This window comes from Scyliorhinus canicula, chromosome 19 (assembly GCF_902713615.1).
Source record: "Scyliorhinus canicula chromosome 19, sScyCan1.1, whole genome shotgun sequence".
Taxonomy (NCBI): Eukaryota; Metazoa; Chordata; class Chondrichthyes; order Carcharhiniformes; family Scyliorhinidae; genus Scyliorhinus; species Scyliorhinus canicula.
This window is the reverse complement of record NC_052164.1, coordinates 6,451,706-6,468,744: the sequence shown is the minus strand read 5'-3', so window position 1 is coordinate 6,468,744 and position 17,039 is coordinate 6,451,706. Positions and strand designations below refer to the sequence as shown.

General features: G+C 42.9%; 1 protein-coding gene across 3 annotated transcripts in view; it reads left to right on the top strand.

Annotated features, from left to right (window-relative positions):
* npepps (aminopeptidase puromycin sensitive) overlaps positions 1-17,039 on the top strand; it is a 328,961-nt gene that overhangs the window by 99,825 nt on the left and 212,097 nt on the right. For all 3 annotated transcript variants that reach the window (XR_005458182.1, XM_038779185.1, XM_038779184.1), the window contains exon 2: positions 12,313-12,397. Coding sequence is in view for 2 of the 3 variants with exons in the window: in XM_038779185.1 (XP_038635113.1) it covers positions 12,313-12,397 (85 nt within the window). In the remaining variant the exon portion in view is untranslated. The remainder of the gene's footprint in view (positions 1-12,312; positions 12,398-17,039) is intronic.

The window sequence follows — 17,039 nt, the reverse complement described above, 5'->3', positions numbered from 1 at the left end:
TTATTATCAAATGTAAAATGAACTTGCGAGTGGGCCTTTCCTAATGCTTCAGTTTATCAGCTTTTATTCCTTGTGGCCCTGAACAATCCAGCTTTGTGTCTTTTTTCAGTAATTGGGTACACCCTTTAGATAGCAGCATGGTACAAGAAGCTGATTATTACTAACTTTAGATAGCCTCCAGCTGAACCACAGCCCATAAACATCCACGCTATTTTGCCAAGTTCTTTGGTGTTTTTGTCCTCGTAAGCGATTAAATGAAACTGAGATAATATATCTAAGAAATTCCAAGTTGCCTGTAGACCCACTGTGATATCGTAAGTGTGTATAAGTTAATACTCATGTCCGAATGACTGTTCAGCCAGGCAAGAAAATACCAGTTAACATCAGAACTCGGTTAAGAATCAAAGTTTTTATTAAGTTTTGAAGATTTTACTGGTGACTTTGTTACAAAATGTTGCTACAAAATCTGAGATTGTGGTTTACGTGCTCCTGTAGGTCTTGGGTATATAAGTAATTGCATTTAGAAATAATTATTTGTGAATCGTGGGATTTTTGATAAACTACAATATAAATGCTGAATTTAGGCTGAAATGCCAGTATAATAGAGGGAGTTTAGTCTTTTTACTTCGTTCACAAACACATTTTTGAAATACTTTTGCAAGGCACGAAACTGTGCTCAGGTGAAATTCCAAAACACAGTGGCATAACTAGAAGGTATGAAATTTCTCAAGCTTTGATTGTTTAAAAAGAATGTTCCTGAGCCAGTGGCATCTAAATCCGATTCTCCTTATCATAGAATTCCCTACAGTGCAGAAGGAGACCCCCATCAAGTCTGCGCCCACCCTTCGAAAGAGCTCTCGACCCATGCCCACTCACCCGTCCACCCCGCCATATCGCTGTAACCCCATAACGTAACCTGCACATCCCTGAACACTATAAGGGGAAATTTAGCATGGTCAATCCACCTAATCCACACATCTTTGGACTGCGGGAGGAAATTGGAGCATCTGGAGGAAACCTACACAGACATGGGAAGAACGTACAAACTCCACACAGACATACCCAAGGCCGGAATTGAACCTGGATCCCTAGCACTGAGGCAGCAGTGCTAACCATTCTTCATGCGATATGGAGGTAGCTGGCAAGTCAGAATTTATTACCCATCCTTTGAGATGGCGATGGTGAACTGCATTCTTGAGCAGCTGCAGTACGTGTGGCATAGGAACATCTACAGCACAATAGGTAAAAAGTTCCAGGATTTTGATCCAGTGATGCTGAAGGAATGGCGATATACCGTATTTCCAAGTCAAGGAGTGTGTGGCTTGGAGGGGAAGAATGGTGTCCCTATGTGCCGACTGTCCTTGTTCTTTAGGCAGTAGAGGTTGAGTTTGGAAGGTTAATTGAGATCTTGTGCCCTTCTGAAATGTAATGCTCTGGCACACTTCGAGACATGTTTCTGGAGTGTGCAAGGGAGAAAAAAATTCTTAAATTCATTGTAAGCTGGCAAATACACCTACTTCTAACATTGACGAGATCAAAATAATTCTTCAAAGCCTTCCAGTGTCCTCTGACATCCTTCCCCATCCCTTCACCCAGGCCACTTCATTTGTACTCTCTGGCTTGGCTGCTCTCTTGGGTCGAGTTTGATATTACAGAACTTTAATGACATGTTTGAGTCAAAGTTGAATTTCAAACTAGGCCACCTGTCACCATCACGAAGACCGCCTATTTGTACTGATGCACTGCTGCTCATCTTCTCCTTCATTCCAATGTTAGCTCTATCTCCTCATCTTCATCTCAGACAAGTTCTCCAGTAGTTCCCTTTTTAACCTCTGAGCTCTGCTGTACATAAACTACGGTAGCACAGTGATTAGCACAGTGGCTTCACAGCGCCGGGGTCCTAGGTTCGATTCCAGGCTTTGGTCACTGTCTATGGAGTCTGCACGTTCTCCCCGCGTCTAAGTGTGTTTCCTCCGGGTGCTCTGGTTTCTTCCCACAAGTACCGAATGTACCGAAAGTCGTGCTGCTGGGTAATTTGGACATTCTGAATTCTCCCTCTGTACCCGAACAGATGTCGGAATGTGGCGACTCGGGGATTTTCACAGTAACTTCATTGCAATGTTAATGTAGGCCTACTTGTGACAATACAAATTATTCTATTATTATAATTCATCCTACCAGTGTTGCTCATGCTTTACCCAATTCTTTTTTTTTTTCCAATTAAGGGGCAATTTAGCATGGCCAGCTCACTTACCCTGCACATCTTTGGATTGTGGGAGTGAGCCCCACGCAAACACGGGGAGAATGTGCGAACTCTACGTGGACAGTGACCCGGGGCCGCGATTGAACCAGTGTCATCGGTACCATGAGGCGGAAGCATTAATCACTGCGCCACCACGCTGCCCCATGCTTCTTTCTTTCTGTGCATCGATTTTTAAATCTTCACTCAGTTTACAAACTCCCTCATGACCGCGCTAGCTGTACCGTTGCAATCTTCCACCAGCCCTATATGCTGGTTTATTTTCGTTATTCTTGGAATCAGTGTCCTTTGAATTCCTGCTTGGGTACAAAGCTTCAATTACCTTGGACGGCATAGTGTTGGCACTGCTGCCTCAAAGCGCCAAGGAACCGAGTTTGATTCCAACCTCGGGTGACTATGTGGAGTTTGCACGTTCTCCCCATGCCGTTGTGCGTTTCCTCCAGGAGCTCCAGTTTCCTCCCACAACAGTCCAAAGATGTGCAAGTTAGGTGTATTGGCCATGCTAAATTGTCCCCTAGTGTCCCAAGATGTGTAGTTAATGTGGGGTAACAAGGATAGGGCCGGGGTGTGAGCCTAGGTAGAGTGCTCTTTCAGAGGGTCGCTGCAGACTCGTTGGGCCGAATGGCCGACTTCACTGTAGGGATTTTATTCTATGATCTTACTCCATAACTAGTACTCTATTCCCACTGTCGTTTCACTTCTAACTGACCAAATCAGATGCTTCTTCAACACACTGCCCGTCAGTCACTTCCTAATTGTTCTGCATCCATTTACCTACGGGAAAGACATTTGGATGCTCACTAGAAAATTGCGGTTTGTTTAAAAAAATTCTTGTTTTAATAAAGATTTAATTTCTCTTGTTGGTTCAATCATTTTGTTTTCTTACTGTATTAGTCCAAACAGCTCTTGCATGCACAATGTTTACTGTAGTAGTTATTAACAAACAATGGCTAAAATAATTCTACATAGTAACTGCAATCTTTAAATTCTACCTATGTGTAATAACCGGCATGTGACATGCTTAATAATAATCTTTATTAGTGTCACAAGTAGGCTTACATTAACGTTGCAATGAAGTTACTGTGGAAATCCCCAAATCGCCACACTCCGGCAGCTGTTCGGATACACTGAGGGAGAATTCAGAAAGTCCAATTCACCTAACAATCACGTCTTTCAGGATTTGTGGGAGGAAACCGGAATACCCAGAGGAAATCCACGCAGACATGGGGAGAATGGGCAGTCTCCGCACAGACAATGACCCAAGCTGGGAATTGAACCTGGGACCCTGGTGCTGTGAAGCAACGGTGCTAACCACTGTGCTACCATGCCGCCCATGCACTGCCGCCTCACGGCCCTGAGGATCTGGGTTCGATCCCAGCCCTGGGTCACTGTCAGTGTTGAGTTTGTACCTTCTCCCAGTGTCTGCATGGGTCTCATCCCCATAACCCAAAAATGTGGCCAGGATAAATTGCCCCTTAACTGGAAAAAGAATATTTTCAAAAAAGCTTTATAGTGGCACATACATGGGGCCCGGTTACACATTACCAGGTCCTTACTCCTTTCTGTCGGCTACTACGGAGGCCAACCTATTATACAAATGCTGATTAATTCCCGGTCCAAAAAGGGAACAATCATCTCCAGCTGGATGAACCTCATATCGGCAGCACACTGATTCCTGGATTGGGTCACTGTCTGTGCGGAGTCCGCGCGTTCTCCCCGTGTCTGCGTGAGTTTCCTCCGGTTTCTCCAGTTTCCTCCCACACGTCCCAAAAGACGTGCTGTTAGGTAATTGGACATTCTGAATTCTCTGTGCACCCGAACCGGCGCCGTAGAGTGGCGATTGGAGGATTTTCACAGTAACCTCTTTGCAGTGTTAATGTAAGCGTTAATGTTACAGATGCTGCCAGACTTGCTGAGATTTTCCAGCATTTTCCCTTTCGTTAATGTAAGCCTACTTGTGACAATAATAAAGATTAGTGTTATTATAATCAATGCGCCACCGTGCTGCTATAAAGCTGAATAAAAGTCTTTCTGTGAACTTGATGCATTCCCCTTGTCGTTATCTATTGGTGACATGGGGGATTGGAGCTGGCAGCAAGCTCCCAGAATTATTTTTTTTAAATGACTGATTCCTGATTTTGTTGCTGTGATGCCTTTTCCGGACCATGTGTTGAGATGAGAGGTGACTGCTGGTGCAAAGTTTCTGATGCTGGCTTGTGGAGTGCATATGCTATGTATGTTCTGGGGTCCGATGTACCCGTCCGTACGGGAAGTGGCATCCTCCGAGGCGACTTCTGGTGGAGGTCGTGCAACATTTTTGTTAGTCTCCCTCTGCCATCCTATTGTGCTGCTGGCTTGCTGCGGCAGTGGGTCCACTGGGGAGTCCATTAGTGACTTTGCTGCTGCCCCCTTGGACTGTCGTCTGGGTTGTGTGCGGCGTTGGTTTTGAGAGACTGTTCTGCGACCGAAGGGAAAACAGGCTGTATGACAGCGATGATCTACATAGGTGCTGACGGTTGCTGCACAACTGCAGGTTATCAGCCTCGAGACACTTGAGTTTATACGTGTGCGACTGACTCAGTTTATGTTGCGTTGACTGATCTTTCTGGGTATGAATGAAGCTGATGTGTGGTAGGTGCTCGGGGTGCTGAGCTGGGCGTTGGCCCCTATGGCTGGAAGTTACGTTGTGCCGGTAAGACCGTGGGTCGATGGCTCAGATGTCAAGATGCACACTGCCCTCAGGCTCGACCATTAGTGACTTCACCCTTTGTGTGTGGCGCTAAATTTAATGTGTGACGAGGTGTATACCGGTCTGTCCTGCTTCCCCCTTCCCCGATTCGGTGGTGCCTCCTGTAGTCTGAAATATATTGCATCTTTTTGTTGTCGCTTGGCTGTTGCGGTCGTTGCACCAGTTTTGTCCTCTTTTTTTTTTACATTGTTCCTCTCCTCTGGGATCGCCTTTCAGTCTTTGGGGGAGAGCGGTGCAATAACCTGCATGTGACATGCATGAGGCTCATCATCTGGGGTGATTGTTCCCTTGTCCTGATTGGACCGAGAATTAACCAGCATTTATATCATAGGTTGGCCTCTGTAGTAGCCGACTGCAAGGACCTGGTAATGTGTAACCGGGCCCTATGTATGTGCCGCTGTGAAGCTGAATAAATGTCTCCCTGTGAACTCGTCGAACTCCCTTGTTACTATAACACTTCTAAAATGAGAAAGAAACAGAATGAGGAGGAAAGAGAATGGTCAATCAGCCCCACCACTGGAGCGGGCGCCATGGGCAACACCCAGCCTACCAGTTAGGTGCTATCAGCAAGTCTTAGTTTGTTCAATTTTTTCAATGGTATCCTACACTAAACTTGGTACTCTTTTTGGAAGCCACATTGATTCGTTTTCTCTCAGATTCATAGAATTTACAGTGCAGAAGGAGGCCATTCGGCCCATTGAGTCTGTACCGGCCCTTGGCAAGGCACCCGCTTCAGCCCATGCCTCCACCCTATCCCTGTAACCCAACCTTTTGATGAAAATCGCTTATTGTCATGAGTAGGCTTCAATGAAGTTACTGTGAAAAGCCCCTAGTCACCACATTCCGGTGCCTGTCCGGGGAGGCTGGTACGGGAATCGAACCGTGCTGCTGGCCTGCTTGGTCTGCTTTAAAAGCCAGCGATTAGCCCTGTGAGCTAAACCAGCCCCTGGACACTAAGGGGCAATTTAGCATGGCCATCCACCTAACCTGCACATCTTTGGACTGTGGGAGGAAACTGGAGCACCCGGAGGAAACCCACACAGACGCGGGGCGAAAGTGCAAACTCCGCACACATCTTTCAACTCTACCTGTAATACTGGTTTACATTGTGATTAAATGTAAGAACATTAAGAATAGTAGCAGGAGAAGAACAAGTACGCTGTTCAAACTGCTGTGCCATTAAGTATCATGACTGATCTTGGGTATGAACTCTATCCCCCCCCCCCTCCCTCCCATGTCCCTTGGTTCCCTGAGAGATCAAAAAGTTGTCTATCTCAGTATTAAATGTATTCAGTGATGCCACATCCACAACCCTCTTGGTTAGAGAATGCAAAATATTCAGAATCCTTTGAGTGAGGACATTTCTCATCATCTCAATCCTAAATGAGGACTTATCCTGAAATTGTGCCTTCTAGATTTCCAGCTTGGGGAAACAATGTCTCGATATCAATCTTATCAAACCCCTTTAAAATCTTGATTGTTTTGGTGATATCGCCCCATGTTCTTCTAAAAACCAGAGAATGTAGACCCAATTTACTCAGCTTCTTGTCACAGGGACAACCCTCTCACCCCAGGGATCAACCTAGAGAACTTTCGCTGTCATGTCTGCAATGCAAGTGCACCGTTCCCTATATGGAGACCAAAATTGCACACGCTATTCCAGGTGTGGTTTCACCAAAGCCCTGTATAATTATAGCAAAAATTCTTCATTCTTGTACTCCAATCCCCTTGCATTAAAAGTCAACATGCTAATTACTTGCTGTACATGCATGCTAACTCTGTTCGTTGTACAAGTGCACCCAAGTCTCTCTGAACGCCAACATTTACAAATTTCACATCTTTTTAAAAAAAAACTCTGCTGATGTATTCTTACGACCAAAGTAAATAACCTCCCACTCCCCACTCCAACTTTCACCTTGCTGACAACTCACTCAATCTGTCTATTCGTCTTTGCAGCCTCTTTATGTCCTCCTCACAGCTTGCATTCCTATGTAGCTTAGATTCTTGCATTCCTATCTAGATAGATAATCAGAAAATGGGCACAAGCTATTCCTTTTCTTGGAAAATTAAGGGTGTAGAAGAGCAAAGGAATCTGGGAATACAAATACACAAATTGCTACATAATGAATCAGGTTAATAAGCCAAGTTTAATAAAAAAAAACACTAAGCATGGGGGTTTGTTTCTGGAGGGATAGAATTGTAAAGTAGAGATGTTATACTGAACTTGTATCGAGCCTTCGTGAGACTACACTTGGGAGTACTGAATACGGTTCTGGTTGTCAACTTATAGAAATGATAAAGAGGCACTGGGGGAAGATGCAAACAAATTCTTAAGTGTTCATTAAGTGTAGTTCTGCCCATCAAAGGATACTGCAAGATATTCAGCTATTTTGGAGGGAGAATTGTACAAAAGTTCGCTTGTCTTATCTAATGTTTCATTTGATTTTTGCTAGTTTTATGTTTATTGTATAATTGCGGCTGTAACTTCACGTAGGGCCTGCTTTCAATAGAAATCTGGCTCAATGCAGCACTATTTAAGGTATTGCATAAGACTACCGTTGTCGTGAATCCTGAAATGTAATTGTCCTGTAATTATGTGGTTCCGTCTGTGCTCCTTTTGATGAATTTGAAGTGATACATTTATAATTTGAAATTGGTTTATCTATGTTCGCCACATGCACACAGTAGTTCTAAAATGAATGGCAAATCACTTGCTGGGGCTACAAATGTGAGTAAGCAAAATGCTGCCAGCAGATTTAACATGGTAGGAGGAGGAAGGGGAAGAAAGAATAATAATAATGAAATAGCTGATTTGATGAGGATTTATGAGCGGAGCACCATCCATTATTCTTGTGAAGAGGATTTCAGGAAGCAGCAAAATGGAGTATAACGTGGACAAGTGTAAAATTGTCCATTTTGGCATGAATGGAAAAATAAGCATATTATCTGAATGCTGAAGGGTTGCAGAGCTCTGAGGTGCAAAGGGATCTTGGGTGTTCTCGTGCATGAATTGCAAAAGGTTAGTATGAAGGTACAGCAAATAATTTTGAAAGCAATAGAATGGTATCATTTATTGCAAGGGGAATTGAATACAAAGTAGAGAGGTTCAGCAGCATTTGTACTCTTAAGATACTGAAGCAGTACATACCCAAATACAGCAAGACCTGGACAATGTCCAGGCTTTGGCTGGCGAGTGGCAAATGACATTCACGCTGTAGAAGTGCTAGGCAATGACCATCTTCAAAAAAGAATCCAGCCATCGTCCCATGACATTCAATGGCATTGCCATCGCTGAATCTACCACTGTCAACTTCTTAGAGCTCACCATAAGCCGGAAACTGAACTGATAGATAAATACTGTGACGACAAGAGCAAGGAATCCGATGGCGAATAACTTATCTCCTGACTCCCCAAAGCTTGTCCACCATCTGCAAGGCACAAGTCAGGAGTGTGCTGGAATAGTCCACTGACCTGGATAAGTGCAACTCCCAACAGCACCCAAGAATCTCAACACCATCCAGGTCGAAGCTCCCCTTTCCACAAACATTCACCACCAGTGAACAGTGGCAGCCATGTGTACCATCCACAAGATGCACTGCAGAAACTCACCAAGGCTCCTTGCGCAGCACCCTCCAAACACACAACCACTATCATCTATGAAGATAATAGCAGCATATATCTAACCACCGCCTGAAGTTCCTCTTCAAGGCACTCAGCATCCTGACTTGGAAATATATCGCCATTCCTCCACTGTTGCTGGATCAAAATCCTGAAACTCCCTCCTTAACAGCAATGTGGATGTACCTACACCTCGGGTCTGCAGCAGTTCAAGAAGGCATCTCACCTCCGCCTTTTTGAGGCAACTAAGGGCGGGCAATAAATCTTGGCCTAGCCAGTGACCCCACACCCCCATAACTGAATAAAAAAGGATTATACTTCAATTATACAGGGCATTGGTTGCGACCACATTAATACTGTGTACCGTATTGATCTCCTTATTTAAGGAAGGATGCAAATGCATTGGAAGCAGTTCAGAGAAGGTTTATTCGACTCATACTTGCAGCGGGCAGATTGTCTTATGAGGAAAGGTTGACAGATTGTCTTATGAGGAAAGGTTGGGCAGCCTAAGTGTGTATCCACTGGCATTTAGAAGAGTGGGAGACAATTTAATTGAAGCATGTAAGATCTTGAGAGGTCTTGACAGGATGGATCTGGAAAGTCTGTTTGATCTTGTGGGAGAATCTAGAACCAGGGGGTCACTGTTTAAAAATAAGGGGGTGTTCATTTGAGAGGGTTGAGTTGTTGGAACTCTCTTCCCTAAAGGCAGTGGAAGCAGAGACTTTGAATATTTTTAAGGCAGAGGTAGCTAGATTCTTGAAAAGCAAGGGGGGGTGAAAGGGTATTGGAGTATGGTGAGAATGTGGAGTTGATGTTACCATCAGATCAGCTATGATCTTATTGAATGGTGAAGCAGGTTTGAGAAACCCAGTGGCCTCCTGCCCCTATTTATTAGCAACATTTAAGAGGCATCTGGATGGGTACATGAATAGGGAGGAAATAGAGGGATACGGTCCAAATAAGGGCAGAAGATTTTTATTTTACAAAGGTTTTTATTTTGCAACGCTTTGCCAAAGAGTCATCGGACTCAAAACTTTAGCTCTTTTCTCTCCCTACAGATGCTGTCAGACTTGCTGAGATTTTCCAGCATTTTCTCTTTTGTTTCAGATTCCAGCATCCACAGTAATTTGCTTTTATCCAGATTTTTATTTTAGTTAGGGCATCATGATTGTTACAGGCTTGGAGAGCCGAAGAACCTGTTGCTTTTAAATCCCAGATATTTAGTAGCTTACCTATGTATTGTAAGAGTCCTTCCTGTTTATTTCCTTTGTTCCCATTTATTTTATGTTTTTATATTGGTCCATGGACCCATAATCGGAATGTCCCTTTAAACAAAAGATTCAAGATTGAAGCAACCTGCTTGTCAGGACACTGTTCCCAGGTTTTGTTTTTAGCCAGACTCCTTGGCACCGAGTGGATCTTAGGAACTAGGTTGGGAGGGAGTCTGATCAATTGGTTGGCCGTCAAGTGGTTGGTTGGCCAAGGACAGTGTTCTGCCTGACAACAGCTAGTGATTGGTTCCTGCGGGATGCTTTTTGAGAGAACTGGGCAGAAGCCTTTACACCTTGGAATTTAGAGGTATGCTCTCTATCTCTCCCCTGCTTGCTGAAGTGAAAGAACTGCTTTATTGTTCTGAAAGTAGTGAGTGCCCAGCACGTCTTTTACTGTGTACGTGGAATACTGCTGAGTTTGCAGTGAAGATAGACAACAATGCCAGAGAAAAAACTATCTCCAGCCTAGACGGTGGAAGTGTCAAAACAAAAGCTGAACCTCGGAAAGGTACTAACCGGAAATCATCCCAGTGCATCAAAGATCTCAAACCTACAAGGAGGGTGTATCAAAACGAAAGCTGAACTTCGGACTGACATTAGGTGGAAATCATCACAGTATATCAAAGATCTTTATCCTTTTGACTTAATATTTTCTTACCCTTTCCACCACCCTTTCGCCTCTCTGTTATTTGTCTCTGTGGTATGTGTGTAACGAGTGGGGATAGTTAGGAAGGGGGTGTTGGGCAAGGGGTATTTGATAGCCAGTTACATTTTCTGTCAGTTTAATTATAATAAAGTACATAATTAAAGGTTACTTGTGTTCGTAAACTGCAGTTTATTGGGCTTAACCAAGCACCTCCAGTATTTTAAATAAAATCTTATTTCACCTGTGTCGCTGCTCGGGATCAAGTGAGGCTGTAATTGACCACGCACTAGGGTGTTGTGACAGTATTTTGATTGTTAGAAGTGCACCTTTATTGTATTGCCATAGCATAGTTCGACTGCTACCTGCCTCAGTATAGTCAGCACTACTGCAATGGCCGTGCTCCATCCCTGCTGTTACCCCTGGTTACAGGAAACCTGTATCCTCAGCATTCGTGTCAAACTCCTTTTCCTCAATACATTTTTGCCCCTCAGCATTATTATCTATAGCATTGGGTCAGCTTCCAAATCTATGCCAATCCCATATAGCTGCACCTTTCCTTACTTTCTGTTGCTGCTTTGTCTGATTGCCTGTCCAAAATGAAATAATAGGTAAACTAGAAATGTTTTCAGCTAAAGATTGGTGAGACAACAACCCCTCCCCAGTCGCTCATAGGCTGACTCAAGGTGTAACATCTATTCTTCTTCAACCAAAAATGAGTTCCAAAATGTACATCTCTTTGATCATTAAATCTGCCTGTTTTCACATTGATCTTTATTGGTGTTCTGCATTCTCACTTCCTAAATTCCATTCTAGAACCCTGCAACTTATCCAGATTTCAAGTAGCTGTCATTCTGTCCACCATGTTGACTGAACCTTCAAACACCCAGTCCTTGCACTCTGGAGTTCTTACCTTAAATCTCTTTGCCTGAATGCATCTCCCTTTTCAAAAGCATTGCCTCAATCTAAACCCACCTCATTGACCTCGCCTAATCAGCATCCCTCATTCTTCTCTTTCCTGCTTGGTGTCTTGATATCTTCACCCCATCTCCTCCTTTATGAAGCAACTTTGGATGTTTTGCTGGGTTGCAAGTACCATGTCAGTAAGTGGTGCGAGACGAAATTGATTACTGTAATTTAGTAAGGTAGCCCCAGACCTATTACATTTGAATGTCAGGAATTTCACCGCTAGTCCCACACTATGTTTTAAATATTCTTCTAATATGAAAGGGAAGGCTGAACCTAAAGATTCCATATCCAAGATAGTAGTTAATTCAGAACCCACATTCTTTATAAAACTGTCCTTATGAATGCAGTTACAGTAAATTGATGTTTTTCAGCAAAAGGCTGGAAAGATCTGTGAAAATTAAATCTTAGAGGATCAAATACTTCCGTGACGATTTTTAAAAAAATGTTGTATGCCTTTCAAGTTGTTCACACAAGCTGTGGGTCTTAATGCATGTTTTATTTTAAGTCTATATTGCAACATATATCTACAGGTCTGTATGGCATTGATAAGATAGGTTAACCTATCCAGAGTTGATGGGGATGATGGAGATTATGCTGTACTTTCTTGGTCACTGAATGCTCGATGAAAAGAGACTAAATTAAATTTGCAAAATGGGGGTGGAAGATGTGAATGAGAGAACCTTCAAGATCAAAATATCCATGAAACAAGAGATGTAATCAAAAGTATGTTTCCAGTCGTTGTAAAAGATATTTCTCTGTTTAATCTACTAATATTTATATATACGTGTGTGTATATTTTCAGGTAAGACAGGCAACGAATCAGATTGTTATGAACTGTGCTGATATAGACATCATAACAGCGTCATATGTCCCCGAAGGTGCTGAAGGTAAGAGTGATTTATTCCAGCTTTATTTTCAATTCCCAAAAATATACCACATCTATCCAGCATAAGCATTGTTATGTAAGCCAGCTGTATAATTATTCCAAACATTTAGTTGTCTATGCATTTTATTTAAAGTTGATGAGCATTTTTTCAATTTAAAGAACTTTACTATTGTATTTTCAAATTCATCCCTTTAAACATTCACTCCCTACATCACCGGCACACAGGGATAGCATTGTGTACCATATGCAAGATACACTGCAGCAATTCGCCAAGACTCCTTTGATAGCATCTTCAAAATTTGCAACTTTTACCATCTGGACAAACAAGAGCAGCAAATAATGAGAATGCCACCACCTGCAAATTCCCCACCAAGTCACGTTTATTCTGATTTGGGCATGTGTCACTGTTCCTTCACTGTCATTGGATCAAATTCCTGGAAGTGCCTCCCTAACAGCATTGTGGATGTATCTACACCAGATGGACTGGTGGTTCAAGAAGGCAGCTCACCATGACCTTCTCGCAGTCTGTTAGGATTGGCAATCTATGCTGGCCTTGCCAGTGATGTACTCTTCTAAGAGCGAATAAAAATATATCGCTCCACAGCCATCCAACGTTTAGTATCTAGATAAATCTTTCATGAGTTTAGTTTTAAACAAAGTATTTTCAAAATTGGATCTAGCTGCAATTGGATGTAATTGTTTAGCTAGGTTTGGCCAATGTTAAGTCTGACGTTGTGAATATCCTTTCCTTATCAGTGGTACCATTATTAGTAATTCTGCTTTTGGATGTGTCTAGGTGCTTCACAGAGCACTATAAAATATGACATTGAGCCACATGCAACGATATTGGGTAGACTTTAATGGAGCCTTTTGGACGGCATGATGGTGTGCGGTGCTGGAAAAATCCGGCACTATTCCTGGTGGCAGACACCCTTGGGTTTGTCTTAGCCTTGGGGGTGTGAAGGGGGAGAAGTGGAGAGCAGTTCCACCCATCTGGACAACAGTGGAGAGACATTGAAAGAGGATGCTGTGGTCAACCCCTGTCAAAGGCTTCAGACATGCTATGGTCATATCAAATATGATTTATGACCTGAGAAGAGCTGTTTTCGTACCATGGAAGAGTAGAAACCTTATTGGATGGATTCAAATGTGGAGTTCTTAGAATGATGTGCATTGGTTTGGAGTCAAGAACATGTTCAAGAACTTTGGGGAGGAATGGGAGGTTGAAAGACAAGGCAGTAGTTTACAAGGTTGGTTTAATCAAGGGTTTTTATTTTGAAGGAAAGGGTGATGATGGAAAATTTTGCGGAGAGAGAACACCTTAAAGAGAGAACTGTTAAAAGTATCAGATATGAGGGCCGGGAGGAGATGTTTGCTGATCAGCAGTAAGAAGAATAGGATTGAGGAAGTAGGAGATGGATCAGAATGAGCTTGGAATCGGCATGTTGGTAGATGGGAAAGATACTGGAGAAAGATTTATTTCAAAGCTAAAGTAGAGAGGAACTTTAGCAGAAGTTTGGCTTTGTGATCTGATGTAAGGGAGGGGTCTTGGTAGAGACAACTGATCAGATAGACTTGATCTTAGTGACCAGGAAGTCCATAAACTATTTGCACTTATTGTTGGAGGTGAGGGACAAGGAGATGGGTTTAAGAAGATGGTTTGCAGTGCTTAAAAGAAACTGGTGGTTACCTTTGCAGGATGATCCTGGAATTTGAGCAGTTTTAGCAGATGAGTGCATGACCCAATGGTGCTTTGTGGTCCGGCCAGATCTGGCTCCGGATGATTAAACCAATTGTTGTCATATCCTTTGAAATCTGTGTCCCTTGGACTCGAGGGAGTCAAGATGAGGGTCACACCAAGGAAAATGGCAAGGTTCAGAGAGAGTAATGGTTTTATTGAGACTTAGGGCATTAAAGATCGAGGAGAAAGTGCAGGTGAATAAATCAGTCGAAGCAGAAGTAATGTGGCTAAAAGAGGGCCAAAGCTAAACAGTAGGGATTTTGAAAGTGCAGCCATAAGTGAATGGGGCTTGTTTTTTGGAGGGGGTGGGGAGGTGCATACTGTAGGTGAAAGGGTTGGGGCACGGAAGGGGATACAAGCAAGTGGTTGCAGCCTTATCTACAATTGATATGATGGGACTACCAAGTCCACATTAGATTGCAAAAGTGGCCGCTGTGAATATGTGTTGGGGAGTTCACATGGAGGTAAGATTTAGAAAGGATAAGAAGACAGTTCGATCTGTGAAAAGAGAATATGATGAGTTGAAATGAGGTTGAAATGCCCAAGTGTGAAAAATTGTTTGATGCAAAGACTGAGGGAGGAAAGCATCCATAACAATGGATGGTAAGGGCGTTGTTCACAAGGGTTGGACATTCAGGAGGGAGGTTCAGTGAAATGTAGTGAGAGGAAAGATAAATCCTTTATTCTACTGTTTTATCGTTTTAAATATCTTTGCCTAACCAGTGTGTAACATATCTGCACACTAACTAAATTTCAAGTGGGCCTTGTAGTTTAATTCTCCAAATACCAATCAAATCTCCAAATCTGTACCCAAAACAAAATGTTCATTCATGTAATTTTTTGCATCTTGCGAAACCTGGCTGAATTCTCGAAGTAATATGAGTTAGAACTTCCTAGATGAACATTAATCTTTTATCGATAAAGTCTTGGAAATAGTATGCATTGCTTTCTATGCTTTGCTGATTTCATTGGTGAATACTGCATCTCAAAGCAGAAGACCGGGGCTGAAATCATGTTTATTAGCAAATTTAAAGAATAGAGATTTGGCTCATTTACAACATTCACATCGTATCTCTATCCACAATAAAAATGTCTTGCGTAGGGGTGGCACGGTGGTGCAGTGGTTAGCACCGCTGCCTCAAGGTGCCGAGGACCCGGGTTCAAAGAACAAAGAAAAGTACAGCACAGGAACAGGCCCTCCAAGCCCGTGCCGACCATGCTGCCCGACTAAACTACGATCTTCTACACTTCCTGGGTCTGCATCCCTCTATTCTCATCCTATTCATGTATTTATCAAGATGCCCCTTAAATCGATCCCGGCCCTGGGTCACTGTCCGGGTGGAGTTTGCACATTCTCCCCGTCCCTGCGTGGGTCTCACCCCCACAAGCCAAAGATGTGCAGAGAAGGTTTATTGACCATGCTAAATTGTCCCTTAATTGGAAAACAATTGGGTACTCTAAATTTATTTTTAAAATTAAACAAAAAAAATAGTCTTTAGTCTTTTGTAGCTTTTGGCAGCAAAGCTCTTGGCTTTGGATCAGGTAGGCATTAATATTGCGAATTATTATGACAATGAGTCCTTTGTTACCTTTGTCCTTAATGTTGATGGGCGGCACGGTGGCTCAGTAGTTAACACTGCTTTCCAGCGCCAGGGACACGGGTTCAATTCCAGCCTTGGGTGACTGTGGAGTTTGTTTGTTCTCTCCGTGTCTGCATGTGTTTCCACCGGATGCTCTGGTTTCCTCCACAGTCCAAAGATGTACAGGTTAGGTGGATTGGCCATGCTAATAAATTGCCCCTTGGTGTTCAAAAAGGTTAGCTGGGTTATGGGGATATTCTCCTTATTTTCAAAATTTTCATCTATAAACAAACAAAGAAAAAACAAACAAAAACAAATACAGTAATAATCCCCCACACACAAACCACCCCCTGCTCAATATACGACCAATACTGCCATCATCTCCTTCCTCATCACCTCCATGTGCTTTGCGAACTGTTTTTCGAGTTCTACAACCATCACCTCGGTCATCTTTTCTGCCATGGACAGTGCGGCCCACGCAGCAACCCTTTCACTCGACGGCGAACCTTTATTGGCTCCCCCTTCTTCATTCATGGCAGCTTTCCTTTGGGTTTTGAACATCTTTCTTCCTTATGTCTTCCTGCCCTTATTTAACCAGAAATTGCCCCTGGGACCGGGCATTAAAGTCTAAAAAATCAAGTCTCGGGCAGGAGCCACCCAATGTGCGACCTCCTCCTACATGCTGCCACTAGAAGTCGTGTTTCTTTGTTAGTTGTGTGACAATTTGAATGGAGAACTTGTATGATGCTGATGTATCTCCATGAAATAAGGAACTCATCCGATCATACCTTATAATCTGATAACCGTACTTGTTTCCAGCATTACTGCTGCCATGGGAGTGTATTTGAACGTGTGGTTGCGGTTGCCATGGCAAATGCTAAAACCAGACATTAGTTTCAAAATTGAATTGGAACTAAAAGCAATAATTGCTGATAACAGCAGCGGCTATAAACATTTTTTTTTAGCCTTGAATTTTTTTTTTTGCACCTGTCCAAGCACAATGTTGTTTGATACATACATCTCCCAAAATGTGTGGCTTTGTATTTTTCTAATACCAGCTTTAGAAAACTGGAGCAAAGAAGTATGCAGCGTGTTTATCCACTGATGTTGGTTACCAAACAAATTATAATCTTTATTTTTATCTTTTTCTCCTGGTAAATTATTCCCTGCAGCTTCAGTATGTCTAATTTACACTTCAACTGCTAAGGGAGTGAGTGAATTGTCTGCTACCCATTCCTTCTGTAGCTGGATATGTGGATATGTGAAAGTATGTCTCCCATGCCTTTGCAGAGAGTTGATTAAGCTTCTATTTGGCATCTAGC